The sequence below is a fragment of the Diorhabda carinulata genome, chromosome 7, assembly GCF_026250575.1.
Source record: "Diorhabda carinulata isolate Delta chromosome 7, icDioCari1.1, whole genome shotgun sequence".
NCBI classification, from domain to species: domain Eukaryota; kingdom Metazoa; phylum Arthropoda; class Insecta; order Coleoptera; family Chrysomelidae; genus Diorhabda; species Diorhabda carinulata.
In genome coordinates, this window is record NC_079466.1 from 365271 (window position 1) to 392854 (window position 27584).

Below are 27584 nucleotides of genomic sequence, written 5' to 3' on the forward strand. Positions count from 1 at the left end.
GACAATCTTGTTTCATATAAAATAAGTTTATTACATCGATTTTCGTACATTGGTATATTATGTAAAATTCAACTTTGAGAGAGCTTTGCTAACAAGTAAAGTTAAGAGCGACCAAAATGTATCAAACCATTTGTATTAGCAATTAAGTGGTTTGAACTAACTAATAGATGCAACAAATTCTACACACCTTTTACTTGGTAACGATTGAAAAAATACGATAACTGTTCATAACTCTTGTAATTCTACTTAAGGAGCATATTAATTGCCAAATTTTTGGAGATACAGATTCAAGTCGTCAATCATTTCTAAAAACATAATAAACGTTTTAAACCTCGGCAGAAGCAGTTTTGACCTTAACACTCCTATATTCGGAACAAAACAGTTTAGAATCAAACAATATGAACAATGTGTAAATGTAACGCCTCTGGCAGAGTGAAGGTATCGGGGTCTCTAGGCACAGTTTTTACTGTGAACACAGACTTGCGTCAGGGAGACCCACCATCGACAATTTCACACTGGAAGATGCCGGAAGGAGCATCCCAACGAATCCCGGAGGAACTATTTGCAATAGGCTCACACAGCTCCTCGCCTATGCGGATGATGTTAACATCATGGCACGAATCACTTCGTCCCTCTAAGGAGCGGTTGAGTAGTTCGCCCCGTATGTCACCAATCCAAATATCTTGAGGCATTAATAACTGAAGATAATGATGGATGCGAAACATCAACTGTGACGATAAGTCAGCTAATTTTGAACTATTGGGAACGCAAGATACTACGAAAGATTTCGGGCCCTGTTTGTTGTGCTGAGAGAGATGTATATTGAGCCAGATTTGCTGACGTTTATCTGAGGTGGCTGGGACACGTGGAGAGGATGCCTTCTGATCGATAACCGCGCAGAGCCATGTATGGAGTTCCTGAAGGACGGCGATTAAGAGGAAGAACGCGCCTTCGATGTTTAGAGCATGTTGAGGCGGATCTTATCCAGCTAGGGATTTGATGTTGGAAGCATCATGCTCAGGACAGAAAGGATTAATAGACGATTTTGAGAAAGCCCTGGTTCTCAAAGTACCGTAGCGCCGGTTAAAGAAGTTAATGTAACGAATCTTAGATAAATCGGCAAGTTTTAGTTTAAACACTTTTGGGTTTGATAGTTTTGTGTTATTTTCTTATATAAAATACATATAAAGTCGTATTTCATTTTATTCCTCTAACTCAATAAGACTAAATAAACTTATCACCAGTAGTGTAAAAAAATTTTAAAGCTGCCTGTAGATTTTACATCACTAATCAGGTAAAGACATCTTCGAACTGTATGTGCACCGAATTTGTTGCGCCTAAGTACAGAATTAACTTGTTTTGTTTTGGTTTCCCTGTAAAATTCGCCTTCATGAATTTATGGCACTATTGAAATAGGGGTGCGATATGCTCAAAAAGTTTTTGTAACTGTTTTTAACCGATTTTGTAGTCGAGGAATATCCAGAAGAGATGCTATCCAGGAAACAATGTTTTTGACAAATACTTCTCAAACTACACTTAACAAAATTCATCTTGGTATTTTATTTTACCGAAATTATCTTCGCTTATTATATTTAGTACAACTGTGTACAATTCTCAATGATGGGTTCTTCGTTATTTAGGTTTATTGTAAGTTGATTATGTAAGAACATCTGTCATAACATTTTAGATATTTGATGACCGGTATTATACACGCATATTAGTACTTACAACACGATGTATATGTAAATACATATATCATTTAGAAAGTTACCTATCATCGTGAACGTTTTTGTTCTATGTTATATTTATGTTTTAATAGTTATGTTTACTACACTTTAGTCGCTTTTTTTATAACAAAGCACAATAACTTGTGCCATTTGCAGGAGTTGCTCTAAATCCGCTGCGAAATTATAAACAACAAATGAATCGTTTATTTTATAACTGATCTACTATATTATTCTCGCATGGTTTTTAAATGTAATTCTATTTTAATGATTGAATTAGTAATTATCAAAATTATATTTAAATAATTTCTACTACCCACTTAGCTTGTTTTGACCTGCATCATATATTACGACTTGAATTGCTGGAATTGGGACATACATACACATTAAATTAAATGTGGTCCTGCCGATTGACATTTTTCAACAAAATTTGATTTCTCGTTCAGAAAGTGAAGGTCAATTTTTAAAAATAGTCGAGAGATTAAAAAAACAGAATGCCTTACAGAGAGAAAAAAAAATTTCAAATTTCCACTGATACAACCTCTTATTTTATTATATCAGGTCTTTTTTTGTTAGAAGAAATAAACCAATATAAAACAATATATCTTTTAAAATTACTATTTTCCCTCTAGTTTGTGTCAAAAAATTGGACGAATCTTGATTAAATGTAATAATAGCAAATCTAGTCATACTTTTAATTTTTCCTCTGTTCAGAATTTTGCATCGAATGTAGATAATTCCTGTATAACTTTCCAAATAGGGTGTATAAAAATATTAACTCAAACAACTATTTGGATAAATATGTTTCTACTCTATCAGTCTATTAACAAGACAAATAACAATGCAGGGAAATCTAGAAAAGATTATTTAGGACTGGGAAACAAACTACTCTTGATATAAGTCGCAACAATTTAAAGTGTCAGGTTTTACAACAGGTAACTTTAATCATAATAATTGCAATACTTTATGCGGTTAAGTCACTGCTATGATATAATAACCAAACTAATTTGAGTACACGCTTCATTAATACATTGATGGGGTTCGGAGAATAATTATTAACCAGCAGTAGCCTTATTTGTATTATACTCTTATGTAGGAAAAATATACTCCGGGTTAACTGAATTACAAGGTTAAAGCAGTAGATGCCTATATTACAACCGTCATAATTACTACCAATAGTATGTTACTATTAATAGTTAATAGTACTAGTTAGATGTATATTATCAAAATATTTGCCTCTTAAAAATATTGTGTGGTAGTGAGTGGACGACTAACGAATTCGAATTCTTCTTAATATCCTGTTGTAGGAATTAAATGAAAGCACCTACTCAATCAAATTTTAATTTGAACTAGATTATTAGAATGTAATCGATGGATGCCTCTTATGAAAGAAGCTTCTCTTCAAAGCAGCAACTAAGCATTAGATTACATATAAAAAAAATTATTTTTTGATAGACAGAGCACGTCAAACGACATACACCTCTGAAAGTTCTATATTATTAAGAACTACATTTTAGTAACCATCTTATCGATTTTTTTGAAATGCTGATGTATTAAATGAATAACTAATTAGATGTATTCTATCAAAATGCTTGTTTGATAAAAAGAATGTGTGGTAGTGAGTGGGCGACTAACGAATTCGCAGGACAGTCTTAATGTCCTATTGTAGGAACTAAATAAAAGTAACTACTCAATCAAATTTCAATTGGAACTGGATTATTAGAATGTTATTGGTGAATGCCTCTTATGAAAGAAGCTTCTCCTCAAAACAGCGACTACGCATTAGATTATATATAAAAAACATTATGTTTAGATAGACAGAAGCAAGTTAAACAAGATACACGTACATTTTAGTAAGCACCTTCTCGCTTTTTTTAAAATGTTTTTAAAGTAGTAAAAAATGTTATGTATTTATAATATATACAAATTATAAAAACTGACACTCTATGGAAGATTTTATATTAACAACAGTATAACAAATAAGACCGTTTTTTGTCGCCACAATAAAGCAGTTTATAGTGAAAATTGTAATGCTTAAGCTAAATATTTGAATCTCACATTTTTTTAAACAATATGTTATTTATACCTCACTTACACTGAGATCTTTGTATTAATGACATTGCTTAATCTAATAGTTTTTCATATAGAAAACAGATACTAATACTAATTGACATTTACAAAAGATGCTTTTTTCAACAAGTTGTAAAAATAACAATGGAAAGAAAATCTAATTCAAGAATTTCCTGTCAACTTAAATATTTTATAAGAGAATAACTATATCACACATATTAATAAATCTTTGAATCGTATCGTCTTCTTATTAAATATTACATCAATAAAACAGTTTTCTAGATAGGGAACTTCATGATATGGTACAATTTTCAAGAAGGATATATTGATAAAATGTTGCATATTAATATGTATTAGTTATTCACTCGACTCTTTGAACACTTAACGTTAACAGTGATCACTACTTAAGAATCAACATGTAAATTGCGTAGATTTGGTGTTTGACCCAATTTTCGGTTTCAAGAAATCCAATGCCTGTTAAAAAATAAATATCATAAACTATGATATATAATTCACTGTTAATAATTCAATAGATAGTTTTTCCGAGTAGTTTCCTTTCCATTGCCTAAATAGTTACTCATATTTGACCATACCCAGATCAAAGCTTAATCCAAGAATTTTTTCAAAAGTTTATCTACTAGAAATATTGGTCCATAACGATAAAAAGTAATTGGATCAATTATCCGAAAATTTTAATAAAACAACATTTATGTTTAAGTCTCAAAAACAGTTTACAGAATTTTAAAATATGCCCACTATTTAATGAAATTTAGATATTAATTCAAGAGAAGTGTGATTTTTAAACCAAAAATTAAATTTGGCACATGGAAGAGTTGGAATAAGTTCAAATACAACACTCAAAGCAATCACTGAATAATTACCCTGTATTAATAAGTAGTAAGAGGTCCTGGGCAAAATAAACGTTGTATAGATTAGGATTTATCTCAAATACCTCTGTTATATTACTCGTACATTAGTTATTTTCGTTTGAATAGCAAAGGACATAATTCGAAAACTGGCAACTTTTCAATTTCAGAAAACTCAAATAAGCTGAAGATACAATGCAAACTCAATACTATTCCTTCATTATAATTTCTCGAAAATAGAAAATGTGATTTATTTGTTAACACTTTCATTATGTAATAATGGCAACCAATAGTTTTTCTGTTGGTTTAAGAATTTGAAATTGGTAGTAATTTGTAAAGAAATAGTATATTACATTTTAGCTGAGTATAGGAGTCAGTAAGAAAAAATAATCAATTACATATTTCATTAAATATTACATTAATTTATTACCATTGAAAAAAAAATTTAAACAGTTTCCTCATTTGTTCCAGATGGTTGCTACTGATATGAAAACGAGAACCAATTAAACTTATGTAGATTTGCTGATTCTTATTGTGGTATACCCTGAATTTAAACTATTATCTGTTTTTAATTAAAAGAACCATTTTTAAGAAACCCGAATCACACTTAAAAATTTCTAAACTGGTAATGATGAAGTACGATACTAGTCGTCGTAGTAAAATTATGTAGTCATCAAATAATGAACCACAAAATCATAAATAAGCTAAAACACATATTTTTAGAGGAATGAATTAGAATTCTACTAGTATTGAGAATAATATCGAGTCCATATAAGATCTGTTTTAATATTTTTATAAAACCATAAAAATGAAGACAAGAAATAACAAAACAGGCACAATTTACCTAATAGTTAGATCATTTATGTCACAAGAGCTGAGTAACATCATCTGTAATAAGAAATTTACAGAATTACCAGTTAAATTCAAATTACTCCTCATAGCTTAAAAACAGAGTATTGATTGATTGGCAAGGCTGTATATTCTTGATTGGTAAGATTAGTCTGTTTTATTCAGCACTTTTTCAGTTCTCGTCAGGAATAAAGTGGTTGGTAGCTTGATTATTATTGCATTTGCAGTCAATTATTTCCATACCAAATAATTTTGTTATGGTTAGAATTTTATCCTTTGGGCCACTTTCAATCTTGTTCATTGTTTGGTGATTTTAATTTTAATCTAAAATTTATTTTGTTGAAATAACTAGAGCTCGTTCTATAGAATTTCAAAAATATTTATTGAATACGAGATATGTAACAATAGTTTAATTCCAATGAGCAAGCTGAAATTGGTGAAATAATTATAATACAAACCCAAATTTTATCAAATTATTCATTGGAGCGTAGACATTGTCACAGATTATTAAATAGCTCAGAACCTTTTTTATTTTTTAATAAAACTGATTATTGATTATTTCTTTGGTCGAATCCAATCTATATTGTATAAAGTTATTTTGTGCGTAGTATATATTTGATACGACAATTGCGATAAGAGTATACATGAACAGTTTTCAGTCAGTATTTTAGGTAAAGAAGGGTTTTAAATAGAAATTTTATAGATTATAGAGGCCTTGCTTCGTATTTTAATATATACACTTTACAATTAGGCCTTTACATCGAATAAATACTGTTATTTGAATTGATTTTTCAGTTGTGTTTATAAAATATGGATAATTATAATTCTACAGGAACTACTATTATTAGTATAATACAAACTATTTAATTTTTGGACTAAATCCATATTTACTTATTTTAAATATTATTTATATCAATGTTAAAATGGTATTTTAGTATTTACTATTGAGGAAGTTTTAATTTTAAAATCACAACTGATCAATTACAAACAGTTCCTAATCATTTTGCACAGCACATTCGGCAGTAGCCAATATCACTATATGTATTGCATTTGATGCTATTTAACAGAATTATGTGAATTGTAATGCTATAGCAATTGTTTGAATGGAATCTCAAGAAAAGTTGTTCAGTAAACTGAAAATTTACATTTTCTCTGAATAAATAATTATATAACAATTTACACAAACGAATTAGCCATCGTTTATTTAATCCGTCATGTAATTTCTGTAATATTTTGAAGGATAGCATTAGAAAATAATTTTCATAAAGGTTCTACAATTCAAAATTTCAATTGCTTTCAGCATTAAAATCAATAAGTATGGTATTCTATCTACAAACAACAAATGTATTTACTGTAATACAATCCAAAAACTGGATTATTAGTACTCAGTTTGGATGGTATTATAATAAAGTATTTTTATCTCAGGAAACATCTGAATGTTGATGCCTCGTCTTTTTGTGTGCAAATGTGAACCAAGTCCCTACTCTTCTTCCTAAAGAATTATTCGAAGTTGAATTTAGTTGCAGAGTTGATCCCATATAACCTGAATCGTGTTTGTAATTTTTACCATCTTAAAAAAATGCCACATATTAAATCAATAAATAAATATTATTATGTATTATTAATATTAATAATGTGGTTACGTCGCCGTCACCAGTTGCTTTTGGTGAGAACGTAGCCATAGGTTTGTACATTTACATTCTCACTAAATCTTACATGAAAAGTAAAAGTGAGTTCTTATACTTACTTCTAGGTTTTCGAGGAGGTCTCCTCTTCGATCTGGCAGATATCCTTGCTAAATGCCTCGTTGAAGGAGGAAAGTCTAAACCGTCATCTTTGTCTTGAGCAACTAACTTTCTTTCTTCTGCAAACACTTTCAACCACCTTTGTTTGTCATTGGAAGATCGACAGCAGAACAATAACCATTTATCACGTATTAAACTGTATAACTTTATGGCGTGTCTCACAGTAACACCTAAGTGAGCATCTAAAATAAGTAATGTGGATAATGATAAAAAATCGAAAATATACTATATAATCAAATGTATAAATTCCAATTTCTAAGAAAACGTTATTAATATTTAGCTTCTCAATTACCTTTTCCATCAGGTACGTCAATTACTTCACTAGTATCCAAACAAAATCTTCCTTTATATACATACGTATTTCTTTTAAGAATATCCTACAAGAGAAATAGTTTTTTGTCTTTCTTCTTGATAAATATTAAAATCTTACCTTTTTACAATAGACGATTTGATGATCAAATAAAAATAAGGTAATATTATTGGTCCACATACCAGTCGTCACTTTTACTACTTCCCCTTGATGTATTAGTTGAGAACTAATTTCTATAAGATCTTCACCCTAAAATTAAACATATTTTCAATCTGTCACATGACCAAATGATTATAGAGTTGTTTTTTGGAGGGTGAGTACATTACTTTTTTTTAATTTACAATAATTTGGAGAACCTTTTAATCTTGATTCCGCAAAAATGGCCTCTTATATTATTTTAATATTACCGTGTTTGATTTATTTAAGTCTACTTTACTATAAGCAAAAATGCAACATAATAATCCTCACTCACTAATTACCCTTTGTTCATATGGGATGGGGTAGACTATAAAGTGAAGTGAATAAGCTCAATGTCTTATAGTCACCAAAATATGAACTTTAACATCATAACCTTTGGCAGAAAAAATAAGGTTCCCAATTCACCCCTATGAAGGGTTGCATTTATTTAATATTCAGATATACTAATTTACATAGCTCTCAAATACTGATTTATTAAAAAAATAATAATAAAGATATAAACATAAATGACAATAGATTCTTTGTGGACTTTTTCAGTTAATTTTTGGTAAATAAAATTTCTGTATTATTTCAAATGACAATAGAATAATTAATATTAGTATTGAAGTAGATTTTTTCAAAATTTTCGAACACATTAACAAAATGATTATCCCTACCTCCCAACCTTCAACTCTCTGTTGCCAAGCTGCCAATTTTTCCAAGCTTTCCATCCTTCTTTTCCTTTCATTAATAAGCATCGCAACACCACGCATAGCTTCTAAGGCTTCTTTAATATCATTATAGTCAGGGTGGTCGGCTTTTGTATATTTAAGTAGTTCGGCCAGCTGCAATGGATACTTACAAATCCTTTGAATAGGAGTTAGTAGATAACCATCCAGGGGGATTTCTATTAAACCCCTCATTAGTCTACAGGCTTCAAAGAACTTACTGTAATTTTGAAGCTGATACAGTTCTTGTAACGTAGCTGTTGCTATTGGATGACTATTGCAGTAATCAGAGTACATTTTGAAACCTGTTGCAAAAAGTTATTGGATATTTATAAATGAAAATCAAACTTGATTAAAAGTAGTAGTAGTAGTGTAACAATACCAGCTATTTTATTTAACTCATCATATTTAATTGAAAGGCAAAATGAAAATAATTTGTTCTAAATATTGTATGGATGTGAACAATTGAATTTGTTGTGAAGACAAAAACAAAGGTAAGTTATTTTAACAAAGAATGAAAATAGAAAATTTTTTTGACTGAGAAATTAAAATGCATTGTAAGGTTAAGGACTATTCTGAAAAATATCAAGTCAATATAATTGTATTTTGTCTAATATTTTAATTGATGGACTATATTGTACATACAGTTAGTTGATGATTAAAAATAAATAAAAGTCCCTGAGACGCACTTTGATGGTCATTTATTCAGTGTTTTGAGCTTTATTTTTTCTGTTAATTTGCAAATCTGTCTCAGAATTTCATTTTTTGTTATGTGGAAGTAAGAATTTAATACGAGTGTTAATCCGACTAAAATTTATTAAAACAATAGGATTTTCGATACATTTAAAAGCGATGGACTTGTGTTGGACCAACCAATAAGGCTTTTAACTGAACTTATAATCAGTAACATGATTGAAAAGTGACTACAAATCATTCTTTCAGTCAAATAATAATGAAAAAGCAGTCTACTGTTATTAGTAGTTATTATGAGCTCAGAAAGTATATTTCTATTAATAGAAACTTTTCTTATTCCTGATATCTAGGCTTTATAAACATAGAAAGTTGCCAGAGAAATATTTTACTTTCAAATGAGTAAATGGCAGAGCAAGGTAATAAGGAACACTTAACCCCTGAAGGTTCCTACGTTAACATCAAACAATCTGTTAAATTGTTATATTTACCAAGATCAGTTGATAAAACTACTTGAAAAATAGATTTCACAATTCAAGAGTTGTAAAATCGCATTTGAAGTTATTTTGTTTTTGTAAAAACTTGTGTTCGATTTTAAATATGTAATTTATGATACACGTACAATCAAAATTTTCAACAAAGTTTCTGTTGATTTTTGATAATCTTTCAATACACAGTGGGGTGTGAAATGAAAGGAAATATTTGATAAATATATGGAAATGAAGAAGAATTATTCTCATATTAATGACTAACCTGAACGGTGTTTTAAAAAACATGATCCTACACAACTTTTGTACGGCGAATCCCACTCAATGCATCCCTCTAAGTCTTTTAAAAAACCCAACTGAAATGTCAGTATATCTTCTAAATTGATAAAAATCGTATCTATGTGTTCTTTACTAAACATATCAGTTCTTTTACGGCATTCGGCTATATAACCCTCAACAACATCTTGTAACACTTTAACGAAATCGCGTTCAGTATGCACCAGTTCCCGCACCACACTTGTTCTCACTTGGTCGTTTGATAAAAGAGAAATACTAGTCCTACGTCGTATTTGACATGGCATCCGCTCTCCCGAAGCCATTGCGGCAAGGCAATCTTCAACAGTATCTTCCTGGCTCACTCTTAATCTCACAAACTGAGCAGGGAACCAGCCGGATTTTCCATTGGTTGTACCCCACCACCAATCTCTAAAAAATAAATATTTTATTAATACCTGGAACTAAGACAGGATGTGGAAAAATTTCCTATTCTGAAGTGAAACAATGTGGTATAATTAAATATTGGGAAAAAGAAAGTATAATCTATTTACCTGTTGGCAGTTTCCACAACTTCTATGACATCTCCAGCTCGAAATGCTAGTTCTTCGGATTCAATCGCCACGTGATCAAAAACAGCCTCAGCTAAGATAATCATCTCTTCATCTATAGCCATATCAAGAGATTTTTTTCTATCAACTAAAGATGCCAATGAAGATTCAGAATCTGACATCATTTCATCATCAGAAGTTCCTTGGCGTTCGTCGTCACTGGCCATATGGAATCCTAATTTCATACCTGAAAAAACGAAATTATTTTTATCACATACGAAGCGAACTCCTATTTTATTATAATCAAAGTAAGAATGTAACATAAAATTTCAATTAATATCCTTTCATCTGCTCTGTCGTAACGTTTTCAGTTAGAATAGTATCAAAACCTTTCCCTTTCAGCACATTTATCATTTGCGGGAAGAGCTAGAAGTCACAAGGTACTAAATATGGTAAGTAGGGCGGATGTGGATAGACGGGAAAAGTTTTAGCAACGATTTGACAAATCAAAAAGACTTGAGGCATAGTTCGTTCTACAAATAAACAAATAAACGATTTGTAAATTCAATTATTGAGATGTCAAGTTACCGCCAGTTGCCAAGTCTAAATTGCGGAAATTAGATTAAATAGGAAAAGTTAGGATAGTAACAAGACAATATAAAGACTAGGGTTAATAATATACTATCATTTTTTAATTGAATTTAAATACAAATTCACCTACCACCATTTTTTGCTCTTATTAAGGGCGACAACTTATCGATGTCTAACGGTTGACTCAGAGATCTTCTTAAGGTTCCTCTTCGTCCTAGACCACTGCTATTTCGCAAAACAACTCCGTCGGGCGGCGTATCAGGTGGTTTTTTTCTTGGGCTTTGTGAACGACTTTGCATATTTGGAGGTCCCGGTGAAGAAAATATTCTACCGAAAGAGCGGTCCCAGTTTAAAATACGACGTCCTCCCAAGTCTGACCTAGTTCTACGAACTTGTTGGTGCTTAGCGTGAGCACGTTGTTTTAAATCAGCCTGTAATGAAAAAGAAAAATTAGTCGATAGAATAACAAGATATAATCGTCATTTACTAGTAGGTTGAATATGTTTGAAAGAAGTCTTACTAAACAATGAGGAGGAATAGAAGCGAGCACATCCTTAGATTAACTTGAGTTTAAGAGTTTAGTAAAACTTCTCTTCTCGTTTACAATACAAATTTTTCGTTGAGATTTCCATATATTTACAATCAGGTAAAGTTTTGATTGTTAGAATAACAATAATAACCATTGGATCCATTTTTGGATACAACTATTTGTAAAACGATACGTGGGTGATTCCATTATAACTGTGATATTCAATGTCCTGTATTGTTTTTTTGTACTAGTCATTAATTAATAATCAATTAATAAAAATTTTGTGTTAATTGAATAATTCTTAAGATATTTAAACATTATTTTTATACAATATAACTTGCCACTTAAAGAAAACTTATACTACATCACTTGAATGTCAGTACCGTGTCATGTCCATTCCTAGAATTTACCGATAAATTATTAATTTTTTTTGTCGTAACAAATGATTTAAACTAATTACCTTATAAATTCTAATGTTTATGATCAAACTGAGGAAAATTGATGCACTTGTTGTTTAATATCTTAAGTTACCATGTCAGTACCGTGGATAAATGAGTCAGTACCGTGGAACTCAAAATCCGACATTTGTGTCTTGCTCGTGATACTTTGAAGTTGTAGTAAATTCCTCTTAGAGTTTTATTTTTACAGTAAAATAGATGAATAATATGCATAAAAAAGTTAGAAAAGTTAAATTTTAAAATCTTGAAATTTTGAATACAAAAAATCACAGTTAGAACGGAATCACCCACGTAACGAAAGACACCGTTGATGGCTTAGGTACTGAGCACTGTCGTAATCAATTTCATGGTAATGTGTTCATTATGGCCGGCATCTATAAAGGAAAGAATAAGCTGACTATTAGGAAAAACACGTTTTGCTTTACTTTCTACGCTTGCACGACCAACTTTGAAGAAACTGATCCGTTCGAGGTACTTTGGCTAGACTCTTCGGCAGGTCTCAATAACGAAGCAGACTGATATAATTTGTATATAGAATGCACAATTAAGTGCGTGCTGTGCATCATGAAATCAAATAAATTTTATCGTGAAACATCTTCACTTTTGTTTGTAGATATAAAAAAGATGCCAACGGATTTATGCGCGCGATTTGCATATATTTGAGTTGTTCTGCAAATTCCTACTACATTCTCAAACTATGAGTTGTAGCAAAAAAAATAAATGGAGAATCGAATATAACATAAGATTAATTATAACAGAACATTGGATTGAAAGAGCTAAATTTTTGAGCCATTTTTACGATATCTGATTGTTGTATTAAATAAAGAAGTATTATGAACTATCCATATCTAAAAGTGAATCAAAAGCTTTAATAAACTGTTCAAAACGAATCTAAACAAATATTACGTATAATTCGATAAATTAATTATATCTTAGATTTTAAAAATTAAGCTCTAGCTCAACAATTGAATAATATAAAACAAGTTCAATATGAGTTATTTTTGAATTGATAAATTTTCAATGACAGAATATATTTTGAAAAAATATATAGAGTAATATAATTTGAAAATAACAGATACTTATCTTTAAAAAACAAGTACTTTTATGGTTAATAGTCCGGGAGATAGCGTTGCAATTTTCTAAAAATTTACGTTACGAGTTTTATTGGATAAATCTGTGTGGAGGCAGTTCGCGCTTATTTTTTCGTATTGTTCGTACATATGTCGGTCCTTTGCTTCTAAGCTCATTCAGCAGTTCCATGGATGAAAACCAATTGTCCCCAGTAACGTTTCTGTTGGTGTACATAATTGGTGTTACCAATTCTAAGACTGCGAGTGTTGGAATAGACAGCTTCTTAGGATTATCAGTATATAATTTTTTTCCATTGTAATCGAAAGCGTTCAGAAGGTAAGGAGTTTTGGAGTCGCACAAGCATAATATTTTTATTCCGTAACGTTTAGTAGTGTGAGCATATGGTGTATAATTGTCCTTGCAATTATTCATAAATTTCTGAAAGAATTCAGATATAGGAGCCAGTTTATCAACCTCTGTTTTTATTGCTTGCCCGGTTTCTGCATCATCAAAACGCAAAGCTGTTAACAGAAACCGTTTCAAAGACATAGTGAGACGAAATATATCTCGTCCTGTGCCGTCGGTATCCAATAAGGAACTTGCGTCTTCGTGAGGCGATTTGAAAACACCGGTTAGATATAGTAATTCTTTTTTGATTGGTATACGTTATTATCATTTCAATAATATCGTCTGTACAAAGCAGATGCCATGCATCTAAAGGTGAACCTGGTTTGTTTACACCTTTGAGAGCTGGTAGTTTCGTTATAATATTTTCTTTTCGTGTTCTAGAAAGTGCCGGTGGATTTTTTGACCATTTAAAGTTGTTACTACCATAAAAGTATTTTCTCAGGAGAAATACTATTTTCTGCTGTAGATATAGTTTCTGTTCGGATACAGATATTCTGTGGAATATGATCATATTAAGATCAACCTGAAAATTCATTCGATATTCATAATTGAAAGTGCACGACGTTACATTAATGTCACTGTGTCTGTGAAAAAAATTAGAACCTTGCGTGCACTTTGCCAGATGCATTCACAGAATGAGACTTTAACTTAACTCATTTTTCTGTAGAAATTAGAAAGTTGAGGACAATCCGAATCATTCTTAAAAGCATTTACAAATATAGTGAATATAGAGAACTCTAATATACACATATAAGAATTATTATGCCGAATGTATGATCTCGAAGCAATCGATAACGTGAAGACAGTATTTAAGAATAGCAAACTTCATGAAAACATATAAAATAGACCATCTTTTGAGTCATGCTCATTGATCAGTTCTTGTAATTAGTAATCATTGACTACCTATTATTTGAGCTAAATAAACTTATGTCTCCTTTTGCGTCAAAGAATAAATGGTCAGGTTAGTAATTATCCGAGTATACAAAGAAAAAATAGCATTATGAAAAAATGATTGAACTGATTCTAATGTTCTAATTTTCTCAGCCTATTGTTATCATTAATCAAACATTTGCATTATAAAAAAAACAGCTTAACAAAACGGATATTATATATACATAACAATTAGGTGCCTATAGTTTAAATTTACTTTGATAAAAGTAACTGTTGTTGACTTTGATAAAAATTGACTGCATTTGAAGTATGAGTATTGGTGATGTTTGTTGAATATTATTAAGAGTTCTTGGATTCTTCTCTACCGACTTTGGTATTTTATTTGTCGTATTCATTCTGTTTCCCATAGAATCATCCAAGTAACTTCCTGATACCTACGGGTTCTTCTAGCCCCCGTGTCACTTAAGAGTAGCAATATCTCCACCTGCATCAATCAGCAACGTAGCAGAAGACCTACGGTATATCCTGCTATATCCCCGTGTTTAGATTTGCTTTCGGTAACGTTAAGTATTATGTAAGTATTTGTTACATTTATTGGGAGGTATACATCATTTTGAGCTTCTATTATGAAATTAATTATTTCTTGTCGAGTAAATTGTTTGGATTTCTTCAGTTGATAGGTGTCTCCTTATCGTTTGAGAAAAGCAACCACGCACTTCCGAATATTCTTCTATATTCATTCCATTGTTCAATTTTAGCGCGTTCCTCAACATTGAGTAATCTTCTACAAGAACGAAGATTTATAATTTTTGGAAAATTTTGTGAAATAGGCTAAAAGAACGTTTTCAGAAAACGAAGATACTTCTCCGTTCCATGAAAGCAGCATATGTTTGTGGTGTTTCTTAGATTTTTTGGTGATAAATTGATAGCTGTTGCTATTGCAATTTCCATAATTGTCGGTGGCGTAGAAATTTCATCATTATTATTTTTGATTACTATCTAAATTCATTTTAAAAAGAAACTATACAAACTTATGATGCGATTCAATTTGTGCGACTTTCTGTTTGCAAGGTAATCTAATTCGGAGGATCCTGCAATGCCAGTGGATTCCGATTTCAATGAGGTGACTGACATATAACTCCTCATCGTTAATACAGATGACGATAATTTTTTTTAAAAAAGTTATTGAAAAAATAATTTTATTCGGTATGAAAATCCGTGGAATATTTTATTTTTGTTTTGTTTTCCTGATATGCGTTAGGGGAAAACTACTATTGTCATGATTTTCAGAGGATCGACAAAATTTGACAACACCAAAAATTATTTTATCTTTCTTCGTGGAAAAACGACAAACAACTGGGCACGTAGACCCTAAATCTCATAGAATTGAAAATGAATACCGTTATTCACCACAATAGGAATTTTATACGCTACAATACAATTTCTAATGTCAAATGTGACAAAGAAGTTATTCACTAACAAATCTCAAGTTCCCACTATATTTTTAGGAAATAGTATTTGAAATAAATATATGATATTTCTATTGATGAATACAATATTCACCTGTAACCATTTCAAATAATAAGAGTAAGTAGAAAACTATCCAAATACAAAAGCAAATATTTTTTTTTCATACTGTACTATGAAGTAGTCTTTACAGTACTAGAAAGTACAAGAAAATGGCACTTTACGGTATCTTTGTACTCTTAAATTATCCCAATCCCGTTTGAAATAATTAGAAATAAAAAATCAATTAACGTCAATAACTAAAGTTTTATTCTAATTTTTGATTGAATGTTTACAGTAATGCGCAACTACAAATACCCAAATACCATAAACATTTATTGTAGGAATTACTAGATGTACTTCTTTATTTTCAATAATGCTGGAAGATATGTGGTTTTGGTTTAACACTTATACAAAAGTTTCACTCCCCTGTATCATTCTTGCTATTTTCTTTTTGCTCTCGACGGATTCCACCACATATTTTTCAGCTACTGATGAGCCCGTCCATCCGAAACAATTTTTTTAGGTGCTCCACCAACAGTGTATATTCCAGCTCTTCGACCTACGCATTTTCCTTGTCTGTAGTCTAACAAAAGTGTTTTTAGTGCTTTTTAGTACTTTTGATCACAGTAAAAACACTATACGAACCACTAACTGAGAACCAGTATCCTCTATCTACATCGTCTACTTCTAAATTATAAATGTCTTCCCTTCTACAACCTCAGGCAACTCCAATTAATACTATAACTTTCATCAGTAAATAGTCTTTGTCAGTGGCGTCCCTCATAAATGTTTTAACTTCTTCCTTTGTTAGCACCTTCGCCTGGTTTGGATGTTAATCTACACTTTAAATTATTAAGTTAGAATAACGGGAAATGTTAACATTCTCATTAACCATAATCAGTGAGTATTTAGACCATAATGAAGAGCTATTTGATGTTCTGGACTGAAAATTCAAGAAGAGAATGTTTCTAAAAAACAACTATTCTTACCACATCAAAAAAATAAGCCAAAATCACGTTTTCATCAGCACTTTTTACCACGTCCGTAAATAACTATTACTTCAAGAAAGAAAATAGAACGTAAAGGAATATAGTTTTACGATATTAATAGTAAGAAATAGTAACATTAAATGAGCCCCAGGTATTGATGGATGTTAAGGTGGGTCTAAAAAATTTCAATGGAGTACCAATGGCAAGCTAATATTCCAATTGTGTGTATTTTTGTATACAATTCCATCAAACCAACATACATAAAAAATGAAAATTTCACAATAATCAGACATGTTAACATAAACTATTGTTAAATTTTGAATAAGTCAACCGCCTAAATCACATTTCCTCCCGAAGTATTCCACGCACGTCTCTTAGGAGATTCAAGGTCCTTAAACCAACAGAAATATCGAGGGTACTCGTTTCGACTAAATGATTAGTCATAGTAAGATGCCTAAACTATAGTTGAGGACAAACAAGTTTTAAAAAGTACGCTAAAATACGACTGACGGATTAGAGAAGAATGCCTCTAGCTCTTGCAAGTTATTTAATGATATAAACAGAGTATTTTCAATTTAGGAAATTTTCAAAAAATAGAACAGATGCTGATTAATCCGTTTAACATAGCTGTACAATAAAACAAGTATGTAACATCAAAGTTCCTTTGATAATTTTAAGTTGCATAACATGAACCTTCTTTACGAGCGAGGAAGAATTATGTCATTGTCGTTATTCAATGTACTCTAGTTCTAAGTATTTGAACAAAAATAAAATAAACTTGTGATATTTTAGTACAGATGGGCATAGATATGTAAAATAAAATGAACACTCATATTAACAAGTAGACTATCCACTAAATACTAACGAGTACATTAATTAGGTGTGAAATGTAAAGTCAATATGCTAGAAATGTGGAAAGTTATAAAATAGGTCATTCTCTCAAAAATATTTGTTTTAGAAATGTTTTGAATACTTTTGTTATTTTTGTATTTTTGGAAACAAATCGTTGAAACTCCAGCGTAACAAATTAAAAATTAAATTAGTCAGCAAGATTTTCGATACATGGAAATTCACAAACCCGAATCGCATTATTAATAATATGTATTGTTCAATTTGTCGTAGGAAAATATAAAAATGTGAATACTTAGATCTAATATTTAGAAAAGACAAATATTTCGTAGGATCAATCTAGTAAAAATAGAACCCCAAGCCACAACCTAGCAGTGTACAAATAAAAATACATTTGAAATGAAGTCAAAAACAGAAAAATTATTAGATATTTTCAAAGGTGAAACATCCATAAATTTGATGAGATTAGCAACATACGCAATTTTTATTTCATTTGCTCGGCATTGATAGAAATACAGGCAATAAAGGTAAACTCTGATTATACAGTTGAAAAATTATGACACAATCATTTCCAGTGATAGGAAAGCTGAGTTTAAAGGGTTATTGACAGTTTTTCAAGCTGGCACAATGTTTGCGCTACTACTAACTTGGTTGGCAAAATCCGCGGCAGACAGTGTGTAATTGTGACTGTTGGTGTAGTGGTGGTGTAAACAGTGTAATCAGTATGAATATCAACAACAGTTCCAGAAATCCCGTTTAGGTTTTCAGGCACAAACGGTTAAAAACGGCGGAGGTGACAATGATTAAAGTAAATGGCAATTATCAAGCTGTCAATTTTATACTATACGTTGTCGATTAAATGGTCCGTAGGCGCGGCATAACAGTATTATGATTGCCACAATACATTTAAAATCGCAGACCTGTGCAACTTGAAAAACCGTTTCATATAAGTAAAATTTGATTTTTTAGTTGGTGTGGTTATTAAATCAGCCGTTATTTATGATCGGACCTTATTCAAATCTTCATATTTGATCGAACAAAAGCGTATCCGATAAAACCACTTGATGGAATAAATTTCTTAAACTTGCCCATATTCCGGTTTCCTCCTTGTTGGAAAGTCACATTCGTATATTTTTTTCAACCTTCCAGCTGGGAGAAATCATCTTGGGTCGTTATTAACAATCGATATTAATACAGATTCGGCGATTGTGACATTGATGCTATGGATGTAGAATAATAAAGTTCTTCAATGGTCTAGTCTGGTTGAAATTACGGGATAACTGAGCTTTGTTCGCTTGTCAAATTAGGGATTGAGTCCGAAGCAGTTGGTTATTAATTTAGAATCGCTGTAATGCGCTTGCTTGACTACGGACTTATTCAGGATGAGCGATAAGCAACCGAACCGAACTTTTAGTCCTTCAATAAAAACCGAGATTACTATAACTGATTTATAATCAACAATTGCGAAAAGCTAATGCTCATGTACGCACAATATGTTACGGAAAATTATGCGTACAGAAACACGAAACATTTGAAGATTTATAACAATCTTCCTGTATTTGGTCCCACAGGACTAATTCCAGCTATTTGTAGTACCATAATAAAGGTACCTTCAGTTCATCGGTACCAGAAATATAAAATTTAACATCTATTGTTCCACCGAAACTATCGGTAGTCCTTTTATTTTATTCTCCACAACATCGGCATTCTTTTTTAGAGAGAAACATAATTGCACACCATCAAACGGGTTCGTCAAAAACACTGTCAATCAATTTTTTCATACGTCGAACGTTTCCATTGTTTGACAAAGACTTCAAATGAGCTTCACACTTTGACAAACACGGTTGTCAAATAAAGATTTGACGGAAAAAATGCCCTTTACCATAAATATGAAATCAATCAAGCGACGCTGACGCTTGAATTCGAATTGTTTTACGCAGCGATATGGTTGCCGGTTAATTTCATTTCTAGATTTTCACACTATATACACTGATAGATATTTTTTATGGATAAATTTATTTTACTCGTCCTGAAAGAAAATAAATATTGATAAGATAATAGAAACTAGACCGGATAACTATATTTATACTTATGGATAAGAAAACTTTCTTTCGATTTACAGTATAATATAAAACATAAGTTCAATGGTCATGAAAATATTTAAATACCTGTATACCAGGTATGACAATAAATTTTGAACAAAGTATATTCAAAGCGTAGCAATGCAGATGGTTGAAAAGAACCTTTTGGTACGAATTTCCGGAAGGCGTGGGAAGAGCAAGAACGGATATACGTAAAGAATACGATGACGATATTTTTAATGATTTTTATAGTTAACAAGATAACAAATTAAAAACTAAACATACATACAATGATATGAGAAGTATAGTTTTCCAACTAGAACTAGAACTTTATTTTGTGCTGAGTTATACTTTCTAAAGTTCAATATCTTGTATTTTATGTATGTAAGTTGGGATGAACATTGCAAGCTAACAAATGTATTAGATGTATTGTGTCCAAATTGTAGGCAAATTTTTTTTATTCCAGACATTCCCAAGTATCTAACCTGGATTTATGTAGAACAACACACTGATATGATTAGATTATCAACCTTAATTGACCAGGTACAGTTAGAATACTTGTTAATATTCTGAGTTTATTTCTACTCTTTTGTGATTATATTATATGTCTAGCTTCTCAGTACAACTCCTCGTCATGGAATTCCTTCAATTATTATGCCAGATTAATTCGAGTCATTTCCGATAGTTGCATGCAGCCATGGAACCTTAGTAATCGTACGTCTAGATCAAATTATCCTCGTAGAAATGGTCTTGTTGAAAGAACTGTTGCCACAGTGAAAAATTTATTTAATAAAGCCCGCCAGACTAATTCGTATCCTTATATTATGTTGTTACTTTATAAAAACACTCCACAAACAGTCAATTTTGATATCTAAGTCATTAACTATGTCAAATAATCGAATGTCCAGAAGAAAAAAGTAAGTAAATTTAAAGATTATCATGGGATCGTCACGGGAGTCTGCTTCTGTTGTTCAAGTAGACCATTTTCCAAGATTTTTTGTTGTCCGAACACCTGGAGGTATAGAGTTTCGTCGTAATAGACAGCATACGTTAAAGCCGATTAAATAGTTTTCTCCTTTTCAGTGTCCTGGGGCTGCATCAGGTCAATTTTCTTCTAATTCAGATATTATTGGTCAATCTCCAGTAGTTACTCGTAGCTTTATTAAACCGAGACGATTTTCAATTGATCGAAGATGAAGTTTATTATTATATATAAAAAAAGGACGAATTGTAAGATATTAGGTATATGTCCTAATAGCTTCTTAGTAATAGGCAACTAATAATACTTTCATAGAGCAGTGTAAAGTTTATACATGTCAGTGTTGTTTAGAGGGGAGCTTGCTTAACTTTTATTTCTGTATTTAATATAAATAATTACTTAAATAAGTGCTTAATAATCAACATGCTATTTTATAAAATTTCATCATAACATAACAATTTTATTACTACCTACCTAATAGTTAAGGTAAAACATAAGTCAAAAGTTAGGTTAAGTGCTGAAAACAACAACAAGGGAAAAAATTATAATACGACAACGCTGCAATCTTTTATCTTGTGATTGTTTATGATCAAATGAAGATTGCGATTGTAGTAATTATCCTGCTTGTATGGAAGAATATTATACTTTTTTTAACGATAATATTTTGGATCAAAGTATTTTCAAAACATATATATATATAACTTTATTTAAACGTATTTATGGAAACAGTGAATACAATTGCATTGTTTCGGAGAATTTCCGGTTTTGTAAAGTCTATTGTTTATTCAAAGCTATTGTCAATTGTGGAACATATCGACTAAAAGTATATAGTGATAAATATTTCAAAATATTCGTCAAAAAGCGAAAACGAATCAAAATTAGTTGAGCTTGTTTTCGTCTCTTTAAATACATATCTTCATGATATGAATATAAGAAATAGTGATAGGGCGTAAAAGCAGAAAAGCTGCTCTCTTATTTTCAGTATTTTTTTATTATACATTTTCATTTAAATGATATGTCTGAATTTTTTGTTACATCATGAATCAGATGTAAACATAAAGCTTGTAAAAATTACCAAATTACAAATTAATTAATTTTATTTTGATTAAACTTACCCATATCATTGATATAAACATAACACTATCTTCTATCGAAATTTTCATAAGATTAATCCAGCTTCCTAAAGGCACTTAGTATTCATACGAGAGTTAACTCGAAGGTAATTAAGCGTAATATTTACATTCAGAGAATCTGTCTACACCGTAGACGATAAAACCGAAAGTAGAGAGAACATACTAACACTCTTAGCTACGGAACTTATCTCACTAAACTCAGACTCCCTTGTGTTGTGATGGTTGAATTTGTTGAAACTACAGGGTGCAAATGGATCCGGGAAATGAGAGGTAGGTAGTAGGGGGCGATCCAACTGCCTTTTTTTATCCAATAAGCGTGCCATCCGGTTCCTTTCTTAAGATATCGAACAGATTTTGTTAATACATGGGCGTACATCGAATATACTATTGAAATTGTATCGTTAATTTCTTTTTTTCCTAAATTTAAATAAGGTCTCGAATATTATGTGAATCAGCGAAAATAATTTGAGGAAACTACTGAAAAATACTTTTCTTTTATATATTAATACACATTGTACATCTTGAGCTAAATATTCCCCTCCAAATTCAAAGCTACTCAATTGAATGTTCGAAATAATAGAAACAAAACAAAGATTTTATTCAATAGAATTAAATTGCTATATACGAGGGTTGCTACTGAAGTTTGGAGATGGACAAATTAAAACTAATATTTATAATTGGATAAGGCTTTATTACTTTTCTAAATATTAAGATCAATACATTTTTGCATGTATTTGAACCAAATGTCGAAGCATTTTTTCCATTCCGATTGAGGAACCCCCAAAACATTCGAACGCATAAATCGCTTCTTCGGGTGTAGAAAAACGTTAACCTCGCAATTTATTTTCGATCTGCGGGAATAAGAAGAAATCATTAGATGCTAAACAAGGACTATACGGCAGATGACCCATCAATTCGATGTTTCAACTGATCAAAAGCGTTTTTGTTCGAACTGATATGTAAGAGTTCGAATTTTACGATTAGTTTCCCTGAACTTTTGGAACAAATACTGGTGTACCATTAAGAAATGACCGTTCTACGTTGCTCTTTTGGAACGCTGGCGACATGTCTAGTTATTCCAAAAAAACAGGCGACCATTTGCATCGAAGTGCTTTGTGCGTGAACAATTTCTGTTGGAATTGGCTCGTCTTGAAAGACCCGTACAGTCGATTAATGTTTAGTTTCAGATTCATATGCATAGATCTATGATTCGTCGCATGTCACGATTTTATAGACCGACTTTTGAAGTACCGCGATCCAATTTTTTCAGCATTTCTTTGTATGTATACAAGTGGAAATGATGCGCAAGCGACAAAACAGCCGATTTTGAACGACCCTCACGAGATTCATTCCGTAACGTGCGACCACAATTGAATTCTGGAAACCAGCTAAACACGGTGGCTCGAGATGGAGCTTCATCACCAAAAGTCGAAGCGAGTTGGTTTAATCTACGTAGTTTTGACCAAAATAAGTTTCAAGTATCCGTAAATAACTCAAATGGCACTTGTATGACAACACGTTCTGAGTACGTTCACCAATATGTCAATCTGTATGATGGCAATATCAGATACATATTCACGTCAGTGTTGCCAGATCTCAAAATTCAATTAGCAACCTTCGTATTAGTATGAAGTCTGTTTCCCTTTGGCGGAAATTATGGAACAATTCTAATGCATAATATTTTAATGTATTTGACAGAATTAATCATATATTCAATTGAGCTTCCAGTTCCGTTTGTTGGAAGGAAATGAAAAAAATGTGTTCAGAAACGTGTTTAACGGTATTTTGGATAAAATCGTATCACAAAGATTCCCCTTTACTTCGTCTATTAGCATTTCATTCAAATCCCTTTTTTCATTAGTCAACAAACCATGATATTTTTTGGTCTATCGCAAGTAATTGACCATCATTTCCTGAGTTAGAAATTGTGTTTTATTTTGTTTCCTTGCATTGCATTCAACTTCCAAAAGCCTTTTAGCACAACAATACAGCAAATATCTTTGAAGATCTCCGTTTGTCTTTTTTGGATTCAGTTTGCTATTATATTTACGGATGTCTTTCGTTCTTGCACACATTCATTCCCTTTTTTTCATATATTTAGAGACAATGATCTGGAATATTGAGATGCTTTGAAAATGTTTGCATTACATTTGATTTTCCGATACAGAATGTTGTACACTCTAAAACCAGTCAAATTAGTTTTTAATATTCAAGGTCGTATCTGCACACGGTTTGAGGCGGTGCAGTGCAACACCAGCTGCCTCAACTTAGCTCAAACCAGAAAAACATTATTGATTCGAACAGTATAGTAAGTAACAATTCAAGAGCCTTGGCCTACTTGTTTCCTCCGTATAATTTTTTCTTTAGGCAATAGTTTTTATTGAAGTTCTGTAACCAATTTTTACTGAGGCTATATATTTTTGGAAAAGTCGTTGCTCTCAACCATATATTTAGACGAGGATTAATAGTCTAGTCGAAAGGAGAATTTTCGGAATAATCGTTAGAAAAGACAGAATCAGAATGGGTCTAGGAAAAACGTATTTTTTCTGCCAAAACAAATGCAATTGTGATGTACAAAAAAGTACGGCCTCATAATTTTGGATATAACTCGTAAATAGGAAATCATAAGACCAATCTCCATAAAGATTCTTAAAGAGAAGGAAATTTCTTGAAAAAAGTCTTGATTTTACAAAGTTAACCTCAATGGTATAATTTAAACGCTGTATTGAATAAAGTTTTATTGTAACTTTTTCTGAATTTTTATGAAAATCTAAATAAAAATTTAAATAATAATCATAAATTTATAAAACTTTTTGAAGGTCTTCTTAAATAGATACTTATTGAAATTATGATGAAAAAGTTCATAAAAGCTATTTATTGTATAACTTATTAACCATTAAACTAAACACTTTTATTTGTTTATTAGTTTGTAAGTAATAAAATAAATAATTTTTATGGATTTTTTCTCATAATTCCAATGAGTATCTGTGTAAGAAGGCCTCCAAAAATCAGATTTTTATGATTATTATTTAAACTTTTATGTAGAACTTCATGTACACAGAACCTCGAGGAAAATTTCTAAGTGGGATAATATTTCTTATTTCCCTCGTATAACATCAGCTGTAAAAGTACTTAGATTGCGATTCTCGTTTTTTTTTCCTGTCCATAATTAGGTTCGTTCTTCTTCCCCATATATTTGCCAAACATTGCTATTATTTCTAATTTTGGAGACACCAAAAGTTAGAGTTAGAATTTAGTGGTATATTACTTTTATATAATTGGAAAGTTGATTACGGTCAGTAACATCAACAGAGACTAACGCTTAAAATAACACACGACCCCGACGTTGACGGTTTCAAAGGACAACAACCGACGTAGTGACCTCGGGTAAACTAATCATAGTAAATAAAGACATAAAAGTAGTATCACTTATTTTTTTGGCACTGCTCATATAATAACGAATGCCATAACATACGAAGTGTGATTGAAAAATTATTTTAACACAATTTGTTATGGAACTCGATATTAATATTTCTAAAATACTGGGCTTCCTAGAGGTACAGCGATGATTCCAATACTGGGAAGCTTCTTTCAGTATATCTTCTGTCGTGATTTCCTTGATGACAGGAAAAGCATCAAAACGTTTCCTTTTTAGCACATTTATGTTTGAAAAAGGCTTGAAGAGATAAATCTAGTGATTACATACGATAGAAGGAAACCATAACTGTATTGTTTGCATTATTTAGTGCAAAGTAGACTACTGTTTTCTTATTGAATTTTTGTCTCAGCTTCCATCTTAAAAAACAATTTAGGCATATGAATCCGGACGCGCATGGAGACGATTTTTAATTTTCATGATTTTTTTTTCTTCATCATACAACATTCTCAGTATGATTTGTATTCAGTGGCTGCTAATGAATAGACGCTACAGAGCTGAAGAACTTTGAAAAACATAAGAACGTAAGAAAAATGATAATTACGAAATTTAAATAATAATGTTAAGAACTATGAAAGATATTAGTACGGAGAGGAATAAACCAAATTTTGATTAAAAGCATCAGGAGTCAGTATAGCAATAACAGAAATTATGTCAGAGCGCGAAATGAAAAATCGAGAATATTTGAAACAAAATGGAGTAAGACAATGTTGCATTGCTCAACAAACTAATCCTAGATTAAGCTATGAAAGATATGAAAAAGCTATAAAGAAGAAATCCTAGAGATACTTCAAAAATACAATATGAACATAAACATAGATAAAACCAATACGAAGATCATAAGCAAAGAAGCAAAAACACACGACATTAAGAGAGATTAATAAAACAATTGATATATCCAGGCTCAATGATAGCCAGAGATGAATAATTCGACAAAGAAATAATAGAAAGAACAGAAAACGCAGGAATACTATTGTACGTGATATAAAACAAAAACAGTTTTCTGAGGAAAAATGAAATACCTAAGAAGATAATAGAAGAGTAATTATACCCATACTAACATTTGGCTCCAAAATATGGGTAACAACCAAAACACTGGGAGAAGTTGCAAATAACTGAAATAAAATTCCTCTGGAAAATTGTCTCGTTTAGATCACATTTGAAAGAAAACATACAGAAAAGTATTAAAAATAAAAATTCAGAAAATACATAGGAGAGAATATATATAAAGACGGTTCAGATTGTGGTGGGTGGGGGAAGGAGTAGAAGAAAAATATAGCCAGAAATAGAGGAACATCAAGGTAGACCGGGATGGGCGAATTCAACAGAGCTATTGAGAACAGAGGATATAGATATAGACTTTAATACAGTTTGTGTGATTTTGTGTAGTACGTAAATACCAAGAGATTTGTAAATATTGATAAGAAAATGGGAGTGAAAACGAAAGGTAGGTCATAACCAAATATTATTATGAAAAAACTGTTTTAAGTAGGAGAAAAACCACACAAAAAAATTTACTCAAGATATTTGTGCCAAAAATGATTGTAACAAAAAAATGTATTATATTGTTGCCACTGATTACTTTTTATTGGCGATAAAGCTTGGACGGAAATAGAGGTCAGCGATCTGGAGCACATAAATTAGAAGACAAAAAGTCACGACAAGAGCATTTACTCTAATTGCATGGAATCTGCGTTATTAGGATCAATCAATATTATGGCTTAATTATTTCTGCTAATTGGTTAAATAGGGGTATATATCGTCAAAAGTTATCAGTTTTATTAAATTTTGGCGGAATTGGAATTGACTCTCGGAATAAAGTAGGTATAGTGAAGACATCGGTAAATATGTAAATTAGTGCTTTTTCTTGTATGGAAACCATACCAACAATTCATAATTTCAAAATGATAAAACTTTTTCTACAACTGTTTGCGTTTCATGCTTCGCTTGTTTGGACAAACAAGCTTCTCAACTTTTTGCACGTTACAAGATATTTTAATCGTTTAATTGACTCATTTTCGATTCTTCTTCTTATAAACAATTTATTAGATTATCACCAAAAACAGATTACAGATCATTTCTTGAATGTCCTATTTTATGCGACATCAAAACTGTATTATTAAATTTGA

The 27584-nt window shown here is 31.2% G+C and overlaps 1 protein-coding gene across 3 annotated transcripts in view; it reads right to left on the reverse strand.

Moving 5' to 3' along the window:
• Positions 1 to 7: 7 nt before the first annotated feature.
• The window catches only part of LOC130896213 (mucin-2), a 275551-nt gene continuing 247974 nt past the window's right edge, over positions 8 to 27584 (reverse strand). For 2 of the 3 annotated variants that reach the window (XM_057804149.1, XM_057804148.1), the window contains exons 20-27: positions 11253 to 11553; positions 10535 to 10778; positions 9973 to 10412; positions 8479 to 8834; positions 7745 to 7873; positions 7607 to 7691; positions 7257 to 7496; positions 8 to 7079 (exon numbers count right to left, since the gene is read on the reverse strand). In XM_057804149.1, coding sequence (XP_057660132.1) covers positions 6931 to 7079; positions 7257 to 7496; positions 7607 to 7691; positions 7745 to 7873; positions 8479 to 8834; positions 9973 to 10412; positions 10535 to 10778; positions 11253 to 11553 — 1944 coding nt within the window. In that variant the 3' untranslated portion in view covers positions 8 to 6930. The remainder of the gene's footprint in view (positions 7080 to 7256; positions 7497 to 7606; positions 7692 to 7744; positions 7874 to 8478; positions 8835 to 9972; positions 10413 to 10534; positions 10779 to 11252; positions 11554 to 27584) is intronic. The other variant, XM_057804150.1, reaches the window with a different exon arrangement.